This window comes from Larus michahellis, chromosome Z, assembly GCF_964199755.1.
Source record: "Larus michahellis chromosome Z, bLarMic1.1, whole genome shotgun sequence".
NCBI lineage: Eukaryota > Metazoa > Chordata > Aves > Charadriiformes > Laridae > Larus > Larus michahellis.
In genome coordinates, this window is record NC_133930.1 from 17,545,009 (window position 1) to 17,561,622 (window position 16,614).

The 16,614-nt window shown below is 41.1% G+C and overlaps 1 protein-coding gene across 1 annotated transcript in view; it reads right to left on the bottom strand.

The window, feature by feature from the left end:
- HCN1 (hyperpolarization activated cyclic nucleotide gated potassium channel 1) overlaps window positions 1–15,587 on the bottom strand; it is a 203,092-nt gene extending 187,505 nt beyond the window's left edge. Inside the window, exon 1 of the mRNA XM_074570419.1 lies at window positions 15,005–15,587. Within this exon, the coding sequence (XP_074426520.1) occupies window positions 15,005–15,402 (398 nt within the window). The 5' untranslated portion in view covers window positions 15,403–15,587. The remainder of the gene's footprint in view (window positions 1–15,004) is intronic.
- Window positions 15,588–16,614: the final 1,027 nt, after the last annotated feature.

Genomic DNA, 16,614 nt, shown 5'->3' on the forward strand with positions numbered 1-16,614 from the left:
TTCAAATTCAGGAAGGGAAAAATCAGAGATCTGAAAAAGTGCAAAAGAACTATAAATAAATAGGTATGAAACAAGTTGATGGATTATACATGCAGGCTTTGTACTGCTACATCATGAGTGAAAACAAATATACATGACAATATTTATACAGCTCTTATGTATCTACACAAGATTCTAATGCAAGAACAAATAACAGACATAGCATACATATATCAGGTTAAATTATTATTCCCTTTTACAACTATTTATGGCTGATCTTTGGCTCCAAAGCCTCAGTGTCTTCAAATATAAAAAGAAGTACTGAAATTTGAACCCTTCAAAATAAGTGGATGCATCATTTTATGAATCAGTCAGTTTTTTTATTGTAATCCATGAATATCACATATTGCGGTGTCATTTCCTTCAAAATGTAATTAAATACAATTAAAATATTTATATAATTAAAAATATATTAATATAACTTGTGTTTGTTGTGAAAAAACATGAGAAAGGAATTTGTGTTGAAATCAAATCAGAATTATATTTTTCTTAATTTTTACTTATACTGTGATGAAAAAGCATTAAAATATAATTCAGACTCTTTTTAGAAAAACAAAGGAAAAAGAAAGCTCAAATTCAAAACAGAGCAACATGATAAGTAATTATGGCCAGGTCACGTACGTCGCCTTTTGCAAAACAGCTCAATACCAAGAGCTCTCACCAATGCGTAGGAAAATCCACTCGACTTTCCTCAAGTATCTTTGGGGAGCTGAGCCCACCTCATGGAAATTCATTACCCTCAGGCCATATTGTGTCTCCTGAAGTGAGGTACACTGCTGACATGTTCTCTTTCCCTAAATAAATATAGTGTAGAACAGGAACCAAAACCTTCTTCCCAGGGAAGGCAACCACTAGACTGGAGAGGCATTGTCACTTCTTCGCTCCATCAGAGCAGAACAACGCTGAGAGGTGGGTGATATTGTATGGGAAGTATCTATGCCAGAAGTGCTATGCAAAGGAAATGTACAGGTTCAAATCCTCTCCAGCAGAGGATGGAAATTAGTCCTCACTTTCAACAGCTGGGCTGAACAGTTTTGATTCCTGGGACAACACAGGAGACATTCAGGTACACGCTCAAATGTACACACTGAAAAATTGTATTAGTATGATTATTGAACTGATATTTTATTAATTTTATTAACTGAATTTATTGTACCAATTTATCTAAACATCAACTAATTGAAAATACAATGTGCGCAGCACAAAATAGTTTAAAAAATGAAAGAACTAATCTTCCATGTGCATTTATTTTTTTTTACCCATATGCATTTATTACGAACCCCTTTTTACAGGGGTAAAAACTTTACAGCTGCACTTTAGAAGAGCTGCACTAATAAGCGGGAGGCAGGAGAAGGCTGAGCTAGGAAGTTCAATATTCCGTTTTACCATTATCTTACAAAACATAATTTCACACTTCATACACTAAAGCACCTGTCCCTACCAGAAATAAAATGCAGCTCTTGCAGGTTTCTTCTTCCACCAGCCACATTCAGAAAGCCCCATTTTTTTAATTATTCCACTTGTATCCAGATCTCTCTGCTAGCCATTTGCCTTCCACAGTATTTAAGCAGATGCAATGTAATTTTAACATTTCTTTAAAAATTCCCAATTTACATACTGCACATTTGAGTCTTACCATCCTTTTGACAGCATAGCGCTCTGCCTGCACTGCCAAAACAAATCAACTAATTATGCAGCTAGACAGAGCAGTGATCAGATAGACCTGATATTCTCTTGTTTAAAACAAAAAGGAAAACCCAGAAAAACAAACAGAGCAAACAAGAAAGAGAATACATGATGTTCAAAGATGTTCTATTTACTGGCTTAAGTATCCGTGATCTTGTTAGTTTTAACTCTGCTTCTCTGGTCATCTTTTCATGCTGCTTATCCTCTAACGCTCCAGCAAGCTCCACGCAAGCAGGCCTGAGTGAAACCTCACGCGCTGCAGTTGCGAGCAGCTCAGCGAAGGGTGGAGAATTGGATTACAAGCCAAGTTTCCACCTCCGACATTTTATGAACATTGGTCAGTGTGATGGATGCAATTACCGAATGGCCCTTTTGCAATTTAATTCAGTATAAGGAAACAAAGCCCTTTTTTTCAATGAAATTACTTTGGTTATTCTTACAAAAGCAAACAATCAAATGCCTTCTGAAAAGCACTCAACAAAACAACCTACCTATACTTTTTTTTTTTTTGATCTGCAAAACAGGAGATAACCTGGAATGTCAAGCGCTCCAAGAGATTGCCTTTACATGCCATGAAGCCTTGTCTCATTCCAGTACACCTTTGCCAGAAACAGTACTGCAGGTCATACCCATTGCTTAGTTGTAATTAAAAAAAGAGGTTCCATTACATTTTGTCACAGGTATACACACCACTGAAAAGATGGTCAAGATCCATTTCTAAAAACAGTATGCATTAAATTTACAAACGATGTGTTGAAAGTACTTATTGAACTACCTCAGATTTTTGGCGTGAAATATATTTGTTAATTATTTTGTTTTAATTTCGTCCTATGAAATGGTTGTTGAGACACTGGAAAATATTTGTTACCAATACATAGATTAATTTAACATTCTAATCCATCTTCATTGAGACAGACCATCCAAAGTAGAGCTGTTACACAAAATATGTATATTAGATAAGGGTTTTTTCCTCCACAGTCTCCTTTTTTTTTTTTTAAAAAAAAAAAGAGAGGAAGTCACTTTAAACTTCAGAAAAACATGTCAGTTTTCAGCCTGAAAAATAAAAGACTGATAAAGATACTAAGTTCTGAAAATTTATTCAAACTTTACCACAGGCTTTGTTATACGCTTCACCTATAAATATTTATCAGAAAAAAATATAAAAGGGAATTATTTAATAATCTACTTCTCGACTTTATATTTTGGTAGAGTGTTTTGTTTTTCACAGTTGACTTTGAAGTCTCTTGGTAAAAAAATTCTCCTTCTCCGATCTTCGGGCATTCAAACAAAGTGGTTCATATTCCTTAAAAATGGCACAGCCCTTGCGCTGCTCTCGAGATCAGTCACGGTACAGGTTAAGGGTGACAAGGGAAAGTGTTTGCCTGCAAGTAAAGTTGCCTATAATCGTAGCCACTGATAAGCACCTCTAAAATAAGCACTCAAAGAAACTTTGGTCAAGGACCTATGACCTGAACTATAAACAACAGCAAAAGTGCCAAGGAAGCTATTTACTCCCATACAGACACATGGCTGTTGCTTCGATACAGCAAAACAAAAAGAGCTACCCTTTACCGTGGTGAATAAAACACCAGATGTCCATCTTTATCTTCCATCTATATTCACTCAAAATGAAGTTGCCTAAATATAATAAATAGGTTTCTGGCTTTCAGCAAATGAAAACATTTTACTTTGGAGATCTCAGAAGAGGTTTTAGCCACAAGCCAGTATCCCTCAGAAAAACAAAATTTAATTTAGCCAAATATTTATGTTGCATTTTTGGAGGACAGTGAGTTATGAACTATTCATACATGTTTAAGCTGAAGATGTGTAATAATTAGAACAGCCAAATAGATGTTAATAATTCATTGGTGGAGAACAGCAAGAAACTGAGGGAAAAAAATGATTAATAGAACTTTTCATCATAATCTTAGAAAATATATTGATCTGTAAACTGCAAATCAAAATACATAATATGGCAGAAACGCAACACGAAGCAAACTCAAATTAATCTGGTATACTAGTTCTGCAAATGCACAGCACCCATGGGTGACATTTTTAAAAATCAGTTTTACCATTTACGGCTCCTTATGGCTAGAATTATGAAAGATGTTCAGCCACAGAGTCCAGATGCTTACAAGTATCTAGGTCCCTAGCTTGTTCTGAAATCCAAAGATAGGCTTCTGACTTCCATCTCAGATCTTCATCTAACGTCCTATAGATTTGCACACTCTGTGCAGAGCACTGGGTAAAACTGACATATTCAAAACTGTTTCAGAAATGGAAAAGTTTGTACTGGAAACATGAAACCAAGTTAAATATCATATTCCATTTGCTCATTTTGCCAGTGGCATAAAATCAGTACGTACATTCGATGTTAAGATGAGTTGCTATTCAGTGACGTTTCATGGAATTACAAGTCAGTAGCCCCAGCAGGAACATCTGCTGCCATTTTATGCAGATTCATGGTAGGTGCATTCCTGGGCTATGAAGCTACCTCTCCTTCCCTGAAGCAAGTCTGAACTCTGTCGCGCTGCAAGGAACAAGTGTGGGAGTGGAAGTTCACTTCAGTTCTCCCATCCCTTCCACAGAAAGATAAATTTGGTCTAGCCTGTGTAGAATGTAAAAGTTGGCTGCAGCTTAGAAATGATAGAAACAACCATGGTCACATCGAGCAATGTTCATACAGTCCTGGGGAATGAGGGGGTAGGTGGTGGAAATTGCTGAATAACACTGACAGGTTGCATAATACTGAAGAAGTATTCCTCAGACCTGTCTTAACGAGAATCATCTCTCGGCAAAAGAAAATTAGCCTTTATGTGAGCGACAGAGCACAGCATACAGGCAGACTACCAGAAAATCTACCTTTAGGAAACAGGGACAGAGGACAATTTAAAGGGAAGCAAGAAATTTTAAACTCATAGCTAATACCATTAAATAGGAAACTAAAACTAAAGACATTTAATTGGATTCAGTCATCATTTATGTCATATTTAATTCACATCTAGCTAAGTAATATGCATATGAAATAATACAATTATTAGGTCCTGGATTTAATTATTTTCAACATCAAAAACCTTGAAAGTTGTTTTTAGGTTTCTTCTTCCATTTCAGAGAGATCACTCATCATAATAAATTCACTGCTTCAATAAATACACAATAAGAACATGTACAGATCCTACTCAACTTTTCAATACCCAGCAGTATATCAGTGCTTTTAATATTCTGTTCTAAATTTCAAAAAACACCTCTAAGTTAGTAAAAACACGTATTTCAGATATATACTGACAGAATGCAACTTTGGTCATGCAGGCACCTAAATTAGGTTACTTATCTCTCACTTGTCACACACATGCAACGTCTGTTGCTTAATAAGCCACTGGATTTCAGACATTTTCGATTTTGACCCTTTTTAAATGCTCTGTTAGATTGCTTACCATCTGGCAGTGCTTACTCTTGACACCACACTCCCTTTCCATTACAGAAGTGTGTTTCTTATAATTATACCTTTAATGTGATAGATGCATGCAACACTAGAATTCCCAAGCTGGCACTAAATGGGCCAAGGGGACAATTTTGGCAAAGTATCTTGTTACTAGGCCTATGGTAACAGTATGTTCAAATGCATCCAGCTGCCATTCTCAACAGAAAGCTGCCAACATGGCCAAGTCATGGGAAATAGAAAATGTGCATATATTTATTTTTTTTATTATTACAAGTTATTTATTGACAAACTCCAAGACACTATGAAGAATACCTAGTCTAACTTCTCCCTGCTAGTTAGAACCAAGAGCTCAGTACCTTCTAGCTAACAGACTCAGTAACAATGGGAAACTACATAGTAGAGTTAACAAATTTTAAGAAAAAAATTTTAAAAAATCAATGCGTCATTTCCATTTATATAAAGGAATTCATTATATCTTCAGGAAAAGATGTAGGAGGGAGAAGGAAAAACAGAATGAAGGAAAAGAGAATTTGTTTCAAGACAAAAAATCTGTTTAGGGACTACATCACTGTGCTCCTGATAACTTTCAAATGAGAACTGCAAGTTGCTTATAGCAGGATTTCACTACCTAAAAATTAGACCATGAGAAATGCTATAAATAAAAGACATAAAAAGCAGGATTCAGTATTTGGGGAGTCACCTCGATAACAGTTTCCATGAACACTGGACGCGCAGCTCTGAAAAACAGGACATCTCTGAAGTATACTTGGTAAGGTGGGTAACGAGAAAGGTACCTAATTATTAACTGAAGCTTGAGGTATATGCTTGATTTATTTTACTACTTACGGGGTTTTTTTTTCCAAATTTGCGTCTAACAGACTAATCCCTAGTCAGAAAGGGAAATCTTTGTGTTACTACTGCGCTTGTCTGGCGCTAAAGACAAGGTGAACCAGAGTGACAGACAAGCTTGGCTTAGCTGTTATCTTCACTGAGAAATCAAGTGCAAACAAGCCCACATGCAGCCATCCCAAGGGACCTCTAGCCCAGGATGTGTTTGGGGAATCCAGAAGCTTGCAGGTGTGTACTGTCAGCCAGTAATAAGATGTTTTAGCAGGTATTATTATCTACTACTGGTTTCATAGTAATTTCTCTACCAGACAGAAATCATAAGGCCTCCTGGAATGAACAGACAGACAGAAGTAACTCAAAGCCTGATGGAAAACCTCTCAGTAGTCATGTGAAAGCCTGATTGCATCCCCACGGTTTTGCAGCCATACATTTATTCCATCTCCTGGGCACAGTTGATTAGACCTTACTCTATGTGTCTTATAAAAGTTCTGTATATTTTCCATAGATTTGACTTAGAGCAAGTTAGAATAATCATTTATCGTTAGGATCCTATGATATATTACCCTAAATTTATTGCAATCTATAGGTTTGCTTAACGTTAGATCATATCAGAACCACACTGCCTATTGCTGCAGTCATGCCATAAGGAGAGGTGCTTCTTGAAGGATCTGGTAAATTACTGTAAGAGCTTTAGCACAAGAGTAAACTTCAGTGGATTTCAGACTGAGAACTGAATGAAAAAGGGTAATACTACCTAAAAAAAAAAAAACCTGCAGTAGAAACAATTTTTATGTGTATTCACTATTTTAAATTACATAATTAAAAAAAAAACAAACAAAACCAACAAAAACACCTACAACCTAGCTTTGACTGTGATCATAAAGCAATCTGTGCTTTTTCAGTTGAAAACAAAATATCTTAATAAGAATTTAATAAATATGACATTTTTAGAGATAGAAAATTTATTAATGTTAGCAGCATGCTAAATTACAATAATTAACAAATTAAATAAAATAAATATATTTTGTAAATAAATAAAATAACATGCTTCTTTAGATAAGATTTCCACATAAACAATGTAGAACTTAATAAAATAAGAATAAAATCCTACTCTTAGCTACATGATGCAACATGGCACAAATAAAAAATGGTTTGGAGTTTGTTTGGGGTTTTTTTAAACACATAATGGAAACCGACTGCATTTATTTTGTAATCAAATTAACATTTTCTGAACACAAGTCTACTCCAGACTTATTCCAATTGCATTGCAAACCAAGGCAGTAAGATTGTTGCAAAATATCATGCAGCTTGCCTGAATCTGACTATCATCAGATTAAAAGATATTAGCAGAGATTTTATGGGAGCTAAATGACAGTGTCCTTGAGGTAGTACTGACATTGACTGCAGCTGATACAGTTTTTGGTCATTAACATACCTCACTATGTGTCTAGAACGAGCCCTCCAATAATTAGAGCTGAATACACTATGATTTTTAAAATTAAATCATGCCTCTGGGAAAGAATCAGAGAATAGAGAGCTAAAGGACTTTCAAGCAATTAACAAGAACTATACTGTCAGGTTAAAAATTAAACATTGCAAAGTAGGTTAAAAGTTTCCTCTCTCTCAAAAATTGTATGTTGACATAGAAGACAGCTCTCAGGCGTGCTGTTGAGTGAAAGCAGAAGTGAGAATGGATACCTCTATTCACAATCAAATGAAGTCAATTTCTCTATTAATTTTCATATTCTACCCTCCTCTCTAAAAATAGTATTTTGCCTTCTAATACCTTCAAACCAAGCTTCTCAAAAAAAGCTGACAAAGTTTAATTAAATATTACAATGTCACAGATCTTAGGTAGGCAGAAATGCAGAGGTAAAGATTCATACTTTTTAAGTGACCTCTGATTTCATTTGTCTCTATTTCTGCTGCCCCAGGCTGAACAATCAGAAAGTGAGCCACTCAAATTTTAACTTGATTATATACCCACAAAAAAACCTACACAACTTATCAAACATTATGCATGTTTATTTATCTTTGTAGCCACCAAAACCCGCAACCCAAAACCTAAATCCAGACCTTTATTTACTGTTCCATGCTTTTACACAGTATTACAATTCACAGTTCTCTCCATATACTCAAGTACAAGAAGAAAAAACTTTTACTGATTCGATTATGAGCATTGGTTATTTTGATGAGCTAACAAATAACGTGTCAGTACACATTCAAAACTGTGTAGTCTTGCTAAAATAATCAATCGGAATAACAGAATCGGTGCTTTCTCCCCACAGACCCAAGCAGATGCTGATCTTAAGAGATCTAAATTTTTATAAGTATATATATAGATGATATTAATCAAGTGCTTTTTTCTCACTGCAGTCAAAACAAAAAGTCAGAAAACTGAAGAGGAAGTCTCATGGCATTGAGCATCCCAGGTCAAAGTTTAAACACTCGCATATAACTTCCCCAAAACGTCATCTTTTAGATTACTCATGGGAATTCTGTACCATTTTGCTTTAATTTTGGGTTTGTTTTTTTTTAAACATATCTCAAAATCATGATGAACATATGTGCCTTTATTTAGACTGTGAAGAAGCTGAATTTCTAAAATAAAACATCTTGCAGAAGAAAAATGTACTTGTGTACTTCTTCATAGGTGCTGCCAGCAATCTTCAAAACATCCCAAGTTAAATTAACAGTACCTCAGAGAACTGAGGAATTATTTGAGTTACGCTTACTGAGCTCTTTCTCTGCTGTAAGCTTTGTTCTATGTTCAAGTACATAACATGTCAAAAGCGTGAAAGAAAATGCAATGTATGCACTGTTATTCCAGGACTAGAATGAACATAATGAAAATTGGGAAATGTTCAACATCGATATGAGCTCAAACTATGCATTAGTATTCTACATTATCTAGAGACATTAAGGATGTCTTATCAATAAAATGAATTGCTTTCCTTGAACAAACAAAGGCATAATCCTTCCCACATCCCCTAGAGGTCCGGAAGGCGAGTGGCTGCTGCACCAACCTCAGGTGGACTCAGCTGGCTTGCTTTCGTGATTCTTGAAGAAAGTCTCAAAGGGGACAAGAGCAGATGGCCCTTGTGAGCCCAAAAGCCCAACATACACCGCTACATGTCCATTTTCATTCATACATGTGTACAGCTGGTACAAAAAGAAATGCCAATAGCTAGCTTCAGTCAACTAGATTTCATAACAAATGAATCAGTGACAGCCAATGATGAGACATTATTCAATATCAAAAATAATAGGAACTGAAGATGAAAAACAACCTAATGCATTTCTGGCCCGTATTCCACATCAAAGCATTTCCAGTGGAATATTTCGCTGCTTATTTTTGGTCCTGCTTCCTAAGCATCTAATTTAGATATTTGTTGCTGCAATTTCACCCCATTACTTCTATGTAATTTCTCTCCTCTTTGTAACATCCATTTATGCATTTGAGGACTGTTATCATATTTCTCTTCAGCCCACCTTTATGGGAGTTGCATTTTACCTGGGGAACTATTATAGAGCTTAATATATAACCTACTGTCAGAAAGAATTTTCAGACATTATAAGTTCATTATTTAGATTAATGCTACGATTTTGTCATTTTATCCTTTGGGGCATTTACAGAAATAAAGTGCAAAAATTGTTGGAATGCAGCAAATAAAAAGCCAAGCACTACTAATAATCTTTTTAATACTAAATGGTTCTCTATTGTTTAGTCATGTACAAAAAGTGAATGTTCAAGTAACAGGAATAGTTCAGCTGTACAAAGGTTTTTTGAATAGAAATAAAAATTATAGTTGCCACAAAAGTATCTGAAAATGATACATGAAAGACAGCCCTAGCTAAAACTGTGCATCAGTCATAAAAACATAATTAATTAAAAAAAAAAAATTGGCTTGTGCAAGGAATGTGAACAGTATAATTATAAAGCCTTGATTATCAGTTTATTAGCAAATAATACAAAAGTCTCAACAGTGTAAGAGAACTTCATGACAGATCCTGAGCAACAAGACTGAGATGACTGCCTTGAGAATCCAAAACTGCAGACATTTCATACTCCTACACTACCAATGACATAATGTATCCACTAAAACCCACACTAATTTCTATCTGATCTATTTAATATAAACCAACATGATTTGTATACTTAATTTTGCATACATATATCTATATCAGTTACATTTAAGTATGATACAACACATTTTGTCTTCGTCACATATAGCATTACCTTCCAACTCTACTGCTCTATATAAATCTATGTTACAGCTCACAAAAAGATAAATCTCATTTGCTTCAACTGAGACATTACAGACATGTGACAAAAGACAGGGACAAAGTGCTTACCCTAAGCTTCTTAAAATATAAATGATGGGTATGTAGAGTGAAGACCAGTCCCAAAGAAGAACACATTTTAAACCAATGCATGCACAATTTTTAGAAATATGTATGTGAGCTGCACATGTAACATGCACAGTCTACCGCGTTACGGTGACTGCTGGTGGTCAAAGGCAGGTTTGAAAGATAGGTTCAAATTGAAAAGAACATCGATTCATAAGGCAAATATAAGGTCAAAATCGAGAAAAGTATAAGAAAAAACATGAGGCATGCTAATATGTTGCAATTGTGACTTACAGTTTGGCACATACTTAAATGAAAAAATAAGATGCACGTGTGCATGACAATGTAGATGGGTTGCATAAAACTGCACAAAATATACAGGATGTTTGTTAAAAGCAACACGCACAAAAATAATCTTCTGTAAGTACCTAGATGTACACACACAAATACTATTGTGTCTTTCACCCTGATTAAAACCCACTGACATTAAATTTACTTACAAGGTAGCATTGATAGAGCTTTCTATGATTTATAAAGATTTATATGATCAACCTCATACATTTGCATGGTAACCCTCAAATGCATATACAAAAATGTTTTGAAACTGGAATGCTGCACACGTTAAAAATATCTGGCATACCTTTACTATTCACTCTGCTCTGTAATATTCTGTTGAAGTTTTAGAATTAACTTTGCTTTTATTTTTCTGTTATGAGTAAAATATGTTTTCTGGTCCTTGAATAGATGAGAAGTTACACAGAGAGCTTCTCTCGACATAAAACGTCAGTAGTTTTTTTGCTATTGTTGCAAATCAGTTCATACTTTGTATTCATCTACCCAGGAAAAAGACCTCCAGTACTGCCTGCACTGCACCTCCCTATCCGCTACTCTGCCAGACAACTCCACATCACAGTCTTACTTCACTTCATCTTGAAGCCAACTGAAATTTTTGTCCCCACTTCCAGTGAAAGGCTGTTCCCAAACATCAAACTGAGAACTTTAACCATCAGTCTCTCTCATACATTGCTATTTCTGGTCAAAAGATGCTTCTCCCATGTGACTCTGGAGCTAGTAGCTCTGTTTTCTTTTTGGATTGTGGGCTACATATGCCCTAGCTGATGTCGTAACAAAACTGAGATTTCCACAAAAGCGCGAGTTTCTCTGTGTACCCATAGACAGGGAGGGAGGGAGATGCTACAGGGACGGATCAACAGCGCAGGCACATATAAGCAAGCCCTCTGAGTATTGAAGAGACTCCTGACGTGCAGAAGGACATTGAGTAATTAATCGTCTGAAAAATCAGCCACGTACATTTCCACTAATAGAAGAAGGCCGTAACATATAAAAGTCACCCAAACGCCACATCCCCCGCAACTCTGCTATGAAAGAAAGGAAACGCGTATGGCAGCAGCAGAACCACGTGCAGTTGCTCCCATCTCCCGCTGGCTTCATGCTGGTCTCATCCAGTGGCTGAGAGGCCACCGGGCTGGACCAGTGATGCTTTCCCACAGGCTCGTTCTTCCACACGTGAGGAGGGACGGCCGGAGGCACTCGGTATCTCACAGAACGCACGCAGGAACTTCAATAAACTCTAACCAAAACACTGACGATAAATTCACTTTTGTGAGTCATGCAATTACACAGAATTTTTGTCCAAGTTTAGAGAGGCAGTAATCACAGCTACAAAGAGATAAACAGAGGTCTTGTGCTGGGTTTGATGTGCATTAGGTGCTCGGTTTACATAACAGCTTCCAAATTAGACACTAACCTCAGAAGACTGGGAAAAGACAAGCAGGAACAAAATGGTCCCCTTGTGGAAAAATTATGTAATGCTTATTGAATTTAATTCTCCAAGGGTGCATCTGCCTGATGAAGAGCCAATTCTTTCCTGAAACACAGGCAGGACAGACAGCCATAAAACCAGAGACCAAGCCCCACAAGGATGCGAGTAACTGATTCATAGAGCACCAAATTCAGAGACACAGCTTCCACACTCTGTTCATACCAAAAAAGGGGGGCAGGAGGGTAAAGGGATGCTGCCCACCCCCCAAAACAACATGGCAAAATATTGCTCAGTGCAAATAAACATACAAAGTTTTATGAAAATAATGAGAATGAGGTCAAGAAGTGTAACCAAACGCATTAAAGTATCCCAGCAAATGCATACAAGCATCAAGAACTAGAAAACAGAAATAAATGAGAGTCCACAGGAGGCTGTACCAGAATGTCTTATGTGGTAAACCCAATATTCTCCTACGTGTGCCTATATTTAAAATTCACTGTGATGTCCATTTTCGTATATGCCACAAACACCCTAATAATGGGTAAATTTGCAACTTACTCTAAATCTTCACACTTGGATACTATAAAATATTCAGGTTTTTTACCTTTTTCTTGTCATTTAGGTACAAAATTTAGTTCTTTCCCCTGGTGGTATCAACGTTAACATGGTGAAATTAGAACAACCCGGTCTCTTTGGATGCTTTAAGGCTTGTCTATAAACAAGCATTACATTTTTACGAAATCATATGCAAAAATAAATCAAAACAACTCCATACTTACATACACATTTATTCTGGTACAGAGATACTGCTAAGAGGCACTTACTAGCATTGTCACAATTCCCATATAGGAAGATGAATATACTACAGAGTACAACTTCTTCCCCCATTTCTATAAACACTGCCACCCAAAACAAGTAGTACCATTATACTGTTGCAATTATTTCAGGAGAAACAACACAAACATCTCATATTTCTCAGTGACACAGTCCTACTGGCTAAAAAATTGGGTCCAGATCAGGCCACATCATCCCAAGACTAATAAAAGACTATGAACTTTATTTTAAAAAAAACCACCTCCGTTCTAATAAAATGAAAACACAAAAAAAACCCTCAGAAAATACATTTAATTTAATAACATGCAGAAAACAGGCCTGAAAAGGATGCAGTGTTGTTTACTCCTACTGAAAAAAAAATAAGTAAACATATGCTATGATCTCTAAACCTTACCACAGGAAGAATTAGGACAGAATTAGAAGATATTTCTGCAACGAAACAGATTAAACACACCTATCACCTATTTCACATATCAGCTTAAAAAGTTACATGCTGCACAATATGATGCATAAGCTCCTATTGCTCAAAAGATCGTTGGGTTGTGTACCTCGCTCAGAAACCAAACTTACACCAAAAAGAGGGAATTTACTCGCAAGAATAATCACATTCATTTTAATGGAATCCTCACGTGAATAAAGTTACTCATGCATGCACACGGATAAGTAAGAGGGTATCAGACCCCCCTAATCCCCTACACATGCGACCACCGCACCAGATGTGACCTGCTACATCCCTCTCCGGCTAGCAGAAAGGGAGTGGGTGGACTCTTGGCTCTCTCCCCCCTTAATGCACCTGCTAGTGCAGCTGAGCTGGCATGCGAGGGGGAAAAGGTACTCCAGGAAAAGAACGACTGCAGCTTATTGCCTCCAGGGAGCCAGGAAAAAAAGCAGGGATTTGAAGCATGATTTCGAGACATAAGTGAGTCCTGCCCAGCTCCTCTGCTCTTGTAGCTGTACTGCTCTCGGGCTCGACCGCAAGGTGCTAGCACAGCTCACTGCGTAACACCTCACTCGGAATAGTCCCACAGAAACTTAGACTTTTTAAGTATTTCTTCCCGTTCCCACTGGAAGCATGTTCTATTTAACCTACTTTTTCTTAGGATATCCATGGAACTACTGAACGTTCTGTATTTTCCTTTTTTAAATGTGGTCTCTGGTGCAATTCACTTGCTGTATAAACGCAGGCTGTTCAATTCAAACCGTTGACTAAACACGCTTAACAACACCGATTGCTCTTCAGCAAATATCATAGAGAGCCTTAAATTTACAAAGGCATACAGCCAGCTGGCACGGGGGGGGGGGGGATACAGTGAAATAAGCCTTAAAAATGTAGTTTTTATAGGGAAACAGCTCTTCCAGGGCATTTATTTGCGCTGCTCTTCACGGGGCTATCGCGATTCTGTAACTCACTGTGAAGGCAACGCTCCTCCAGCCGAAGGAAACGCGAATTAACCTAGGGAAACGCCGTTTCCCACGCGGCCTTCGCCGGGATAAAGTTATTCTCGGCTGCCGCCCTGCCCGAGGCGCGCTTCCATCGCCCGACCCCACCTTGAACAAGTGTTTTAACGCCGGGCAAAAGAGCCCGCACACCCGGCGCGGGGCGGAGATGTGATTTTCAGGTGGCCACCGCTGCCTGCCCTCCCTCCGGCGAGCTCTCGCACCCCCGTGGCGAGGACAACGCGGGACGGACCCGCAGGCCCCGCTTCGGCCGGGCGCTGCCCGCAGCCCGAGGGCTGCGGGCAGCGCCCGGCCGAAGCGGAGCCTGCGGGTCCGTCCCGGCTGCAGCACGGTGGAGAGCGCCGGGTCCTCCCTGCCCCACAGAGACACCGGTTCTCTTCCCCCCACCCCAGAGAGGAGAGGCAAAGTTTTAGCCGGCGAACCGGCCAGGGAAGGATGGAGGGAAGGGAGAAGGGGCGAGTCCGCGCCCGCCCGCCGGGGGTGAGGGGGCAGCCCCCCACACGCACCCCTCCCCCCACACACACACGCACCCCGCCGAAGTTTTCGCCGGGCGAGGTGCTCACCTGAAGTCGCTGTAAGGGTGGATGATCCAGAACCCCGCAGTTTTAACCCTTTCCTGCTCCTTCTCCACCGCCTTCTGGCTGCCGAACATGCGGAGGGAGAATTTGTTGACCCCCGGCTGCAGCATGGAGGTGAACTGCCGCTGCATGAAGCCGTACTGCCGCCGGGGACCCTCGGCATCTTCGAAGCCCACCACGGGCTCCTCGCCCCCGCCGCCGTCCACTTTGAAGCACACCGAGTTGCCGTGCTCCTTCACCCCGCCGCCGCCGCTGCCCCCGCTGCCCCCGCCGCCGGGGCTGCTCTGAGCTTTCTCCGCCGGGGCCGCCGGCTTGGCTGGGAAGGCGTTAGCGCTGCCATCGTCCCGGCTGCCGGCGGAGGAGCTGCGCTTCCCAGCCTCCATGCTGCGGGGCGGCCGCGGGAAGAGCGCGGGGAAGCCTCGCCGCCGCCGGTGCCCTTCAGCGGCGCGGCTCGGGCTCGGCCGCCCTGGGCTGGGGCTGGGCTCAGCTCCGCGCCGCCGCGCCACCCGGCATGGCCAGCGCCGCCGACTCTGAGCCGCCGCTCCCGCGCAGGGCGGGCACCGCTTCCCCTCGCCCGCCCCCTGCCGGCCGCCGCCCCGCGCCGCGCCGCCCGCCTGACATTGAGCGCCCCGGAGTCCTTGAGGGGCTGAGGCGCCCGGGCCGAGGGGAGGAGCCGGCGGGGTGGGCTCTGCCCTCGGGGCGGCGGCCTGCGTGGGCCCGCGGACGCGTGGGAGCGGGTCGGGTGGCCACCGCGGGCGGGCGTGGAGCGGGACGGCCCGAACCGGCCGCCCATGTGGCGGTGGGTGTCGCGCAGGGCGGCCCAAGGCGGCGGCCGCCAGGCGGAGCAGAGGGATGGGGAGGGGGAGGAAGAGGGAGAGGGGCTGCCGGGCGGCCCTGCACGCAGTGACACGGGTGGGTTCGTGTCTCACCTCGGGCGCGGTGTGGGGTGGTGTCCTGCCTCCTCAGCCAGAGGTGGGCAGGACGCTGTGGAGAAGTCCCACAGGCTCGCCCGCCTCCCTCTTGCCTCGCTGGTGTTTCTCGGGGAGCAGGACCACTGGAGGAGAGCAAGAGGCAGGTGTCTGGCTGGTCGTGGAGCCGAGTGACAGCACTGGGGGTGGCGGAGCCATTTTGGGTTCATACCTGCCGAAAATGAAGTCAGAACCAGCCCTTTGCCGGTGCGGTGCGTGCAGGACAGTGAGGAAGGAGGAGGGGGTGGGAGGAAAGAGGGAAGGCCAGGTTTTGGGTGACATTGGTTTCCGCACACACGAGAGTTCGCCCGGGTTAGACGGCATCTCGCTGCTTCCGAGTGGCTCTTCCCCTGTCCCTGAACCTTTCCTTGGCGGGGGATGCGGGGCTGAAGGTGGCAGCATGGGGGCAAGCATGGCTTGTGGGATGCTGCGTGCACAGCTGGAGCGCACTGGAGTGCGATTCCCACCATGGCCACCTGCTGGTCTCTCTCTGTAAGGTGTAAAATGTTGGGTCAAGCTTTTCACGTCTGCCAAGAGGTCATTCTGCTTTTGTTTGCGCGTAGACGGTGATGTGGGGTCTGTGTTCAGCTCGCTGCACCTGGCATTGGAGTACGTCACGTATAGTTA